Source organism: Nanorana parkeri, unplaced genomic scaffold, assembly GCF_000935625.1.
Source record: "Nanorana parkeri isolate BGI_ZX_2015 unplaced genomic scaffold, ASM93562v1 scaffold465, whole genome shotgun sequence".
In the NCBI taxonomy this organism is placed as follows: Eukaryota; Metazoa; Chordata; class Amphibia; order Anura; family Dicroglossidae; genus Nanorana; species Nanorana parkeri.
The window spans coordinates 88541-92135 of record NW_017306733.1 but is presented as its reverse complement, the minus strand read 5'-3'; the positions used below and the strand labels follow the sequence as shown (position 1 = coordinate 92135).

Genomic DNA, 3595 nt, shown 5'->3' with positions numbered 1-3595 from the left:
GGGGAATCCAGCCCCTCCCCCTGTCACGGCAGAGAGCCGTGACAGGATCGAGAGGTGAGCGAATGCCGGTATGTTTTCCCTCACCTCCCGATCTACTGAGCCGACCTGTGGCAGTCTCATTGTCACAGGTTGGCTAGAACTATGACGTGAGTGGAAATCACTCATCTCATAGTTCTCCTTTTAAGTACTTTAGCTATTAACAACAATGTATCTGATTTGTGTATCACTCGGCTGTAGATCCTCCAATCATCTCTGAATTGGTGCTGACCCTGTCCTTCCTTCTAGAGGGGGGCTACGTCTGTTCCCCATGGTCCCTGTATGTATTTGTAAAGTCACGGCTCCAAGCTCACTCCTGTCATATACTACAATCTCATGTTTAGTTTGGAGCTCCATTAGAGAGACTTTTCCTTACTTCCTATCCTGGTAACAATGTTTTATGGGACAGGAAGTGTCCAAAAAGCCCCCCCCCCCCCCACTCCATCCAATGCTAGAAAAGAGTTTATGGCTGGACATACAATGGGGGGAATTTATCAATTCTGGAGCAGACATCATTTGGAGCAGTTGCCTGTGGCAACCAATCAGCTTCTATCTTCAGTTTGCTCAGGTACAAATCCGGGATGGACTACAATCTCAATACAAATCGGTAAACTAAACATGAGATTGTAGTCCATCCCGGGAGCGAGCTTGGAGCGGTGACTACTTTACAACACACACAGGGACCATGGGGAACAGACGTAGCCCCCCTCCAGAAGGAAGGACAGTGTCGGCACCAATTCAGAGATGATCTGGTTTAATTCTAATGAGACTTTTCAGACACCGATATGAATCATTCAACACTTCAGTACTATTACAATATTCTTACAAACATAAAATTACCACAAAAAAAGTACAATCTAAATGAATATGTGACACCACATACAGCGGCATCACCTATTCATTTACATTGTAGGGTAGTATTCCTGTCCGTATATGATGTATACTAGGATCTAAGCTTGATTATTCATATCCACACCTTAAATCCGGATAGATAAAACCTATATATTGGTTGGCTATACCATAAACGACGCGTTCCTTTATACCAAAGTTTTGTTTCTTCAGGAGAGATGGCTGAGGGGTTTAAAGGAGAACTATGAGGCGAGTGCTTTTCACTCACCTCATAGTTCTAGCCGACCTGTGACAATGAGACTGTCACAGGTCGGCTCAGTAGATCGGGAGGTGAGCGAACACATACCGGCGTTCTCTCACGGCTCTCTGCCGTGACAGGGGAGGGGCTGGATTCCCCCCTCCCCGCTCCGATCCGCCAGCGCTGACTGGCGGAACGGACGGGGGAGGGGGGCGGGTACAGCTGGCTCTGCCTCTAGATAGGCCGAGCCAGCTGTCAGTCACACAGCTGGGCGGATCCCGGCACAATTGTCGGGATCTGCTTCAGCTGCTGCGTCTCAGTGTCTCAGAGCTACAGCTCCCTATATACTGAGACTAGGGTGGCGGGAGGACGCTAGTTTGTGTCCTCCCGTTACCCTAAGGAGAGCTATGGGGAAAAGCCCTGACCCCCATAGTTCTCCTTTTTTAAATGTAAAATAACAAATACTAATCGTGATATACATAAATACACACTATCCAAAAGGAATCTTCGATGGAGAGAGATTTATTTCCAGAGGAGATGTGCAGCTGGAGTGAGTGCATGTGGAGAGGAAGTTTGTAAAAAAAAAAAGGTCTGCAGTAGATCAGCAGCATTGAGATGGGGGGAGGGGAGGGAAGTAACAATTAATGTATTTTATTTATGACCTGCACAGTGCAAACCAAATGTCCAGCTCAGGTTTACATCTCTTATTTATTTATTTTTCCCTCCTTTTTTAGGACTCGCTTACTGAATTCAATTACTTCGACCCCTCCTGCTTTCTGCCAAGCTGTAACGACTACTGGACATATGCTGGATCCTTGACCACGCCGCCGCTGACCGAGTCCGTGACCTGGATTATGATGAAGAAACCCATCGAGGTCGACCACAGTCAGGTGACATGTCGTTAGAAATTCTTGTGATTTCACCTCCAAAGGGAGCTTGTGACCCCCCCCAGAGACGCCCCTCCACCCCCCTACAGAAGTGTGACGTAGACCTGTTAATAGTTGCTGCGTGTCTGAGGATTTCTCCCCACCATTAGAAAGGGACAGATGGGTGCTTGGGGGTCCTTGGGGTTTAGAGCAAGGGTGGGCAACTCCATCCCACCAAACATGGGTCATCCCCCCCCTACACTATCCAAAACTTAAAAGTGTACATTCGGCCAATATGTTATTTTAAGCAATATGGCTCCCTGTGTCACCTCTCCACCTCCAGGCTCAATGGGCACAGCATCGTCCCCTCCGTCCCAGGGAGCAGAGGGTAGACCAAGGGAGCTGTGATACTAAACAAGTATGTAGTAGAGTGGCCTCCTGACTAGGCGAGGTGTGTTTTTATCACCGGACTGGCTCCCCAAAATGACATCTCCTGAGGCAGATGGGCATGTGATGGAGCTGGACTGGTGCAGATAGGTGTCTGTGAATACATAGTCCAGTATGTTCTCCCTGGAGGAGGTAAATCTGCGGTGAATGTAGGGTGTATATAGACCTGGCCCTAGTCTGCTACCAGAGAAGGGCTTGGGTTCCAACTGAACTCCGTCCAAACCCGAGTTCTTCCGAACAAACAAGTGCCATGAGCAAATCGGCTGCAGGCCGGGCATTTCCACCCTACAGCTGCATGTAAACAAAGGGGCGGGATGTTTGTGCTGATGTCATTGTCCTTAAATTACATCCATCTATATGGCCATATATCAATTATAGGCATGTAGCCATATAAGGTCAATGATGTCCTGCATCCTGCCCCTTGGGGAATTCCCCCTGCTCACAGCGGATTGGGTGGCACGGAAGAGGCTTCCTTCCGGGTTCAGGAGGAACTCTGGTATGGACCACGTTCAAGGGATAACTTTTTTACATACCCGGAGTTGTTCTTTAAGCAGATAGAATATTAAAGAGAACCTAAATTGAGCCGTACACTGAGCCATGTGTTGGGCAGTTAGCCCGGGGTTCCACTTTAAGTCCAGCGGACTAATGCCTCTTCGGTTTTCTCTCCCACAGTTGGCCGTGTTCCGCAGTCTCCTCTACAGCGCCGTGGGGGAGGATGAGAAGAACATGGTGGACAACTTCCGCCCTCTTCAGCCGCTCATGAACCGCACCGTCCATGCCACCTTCCAGCCGGCGCTCAAGCTCTCCGACGCCAAGCCGCAGCGGCAGCAGTCCACGTAAACGCCTCGCTTGCCGGTGGCCCGAGTCAGATACCGACCTCTCTCCGTAGATGTAGCCGGACGCGTCCTTCCGGATATATGTAGTGATAACGAGTGTGATCATATCATCCAGCACTGCCATAGACGGGATCACCTTTTATATAACGATTTTACTCTATATTGTTTTACCGGAAACTTCGGGTTATTTTTTCTCTTTTCTCTGTTTTTTGATACTTTTATTATCCAAGTGACCTTGAGGGTCAATCATCTGTCTTCATTTCAGACTGGGGAGGGAGGCTGTATCTGGTCACATGACTCGGGGTTGTTTAAAGTGATCCATC

At 48.7% G+C, this 3595-nt stretch overlaps 1 protein-coding gene across 3 annotated transcripts in view; it reads left to right on the top strand.

The window, feature by feature from the left end:
* CA5A (carbonic anhydrase 5A) overlaps positions 1–3311 on the top strand; it is a 27953-nt gene extending 24642 nt beyond the window's left edge. For all 3 annotated transcript variants that reach the window (XM_018560561.1, XM_018560560.1, XM_018560559.1), the window contains exons 6-7: positions 1858–2013; positions 3109–3311. In XM_018560561.1, coding sequence (XP_018416063.1) covers positions 1858–2013; positions 3109–3276 — 324 coding nt within the window. In that variant the 3' untranslated portion in view covers positions 3277–3311. The remainder of the gene's footprint in view (positions 1–1857; positions 2014–3108) is intronic.
* The last annotated feature ends 284 nt before the right edge of the window (positions 3312–3595 follow it).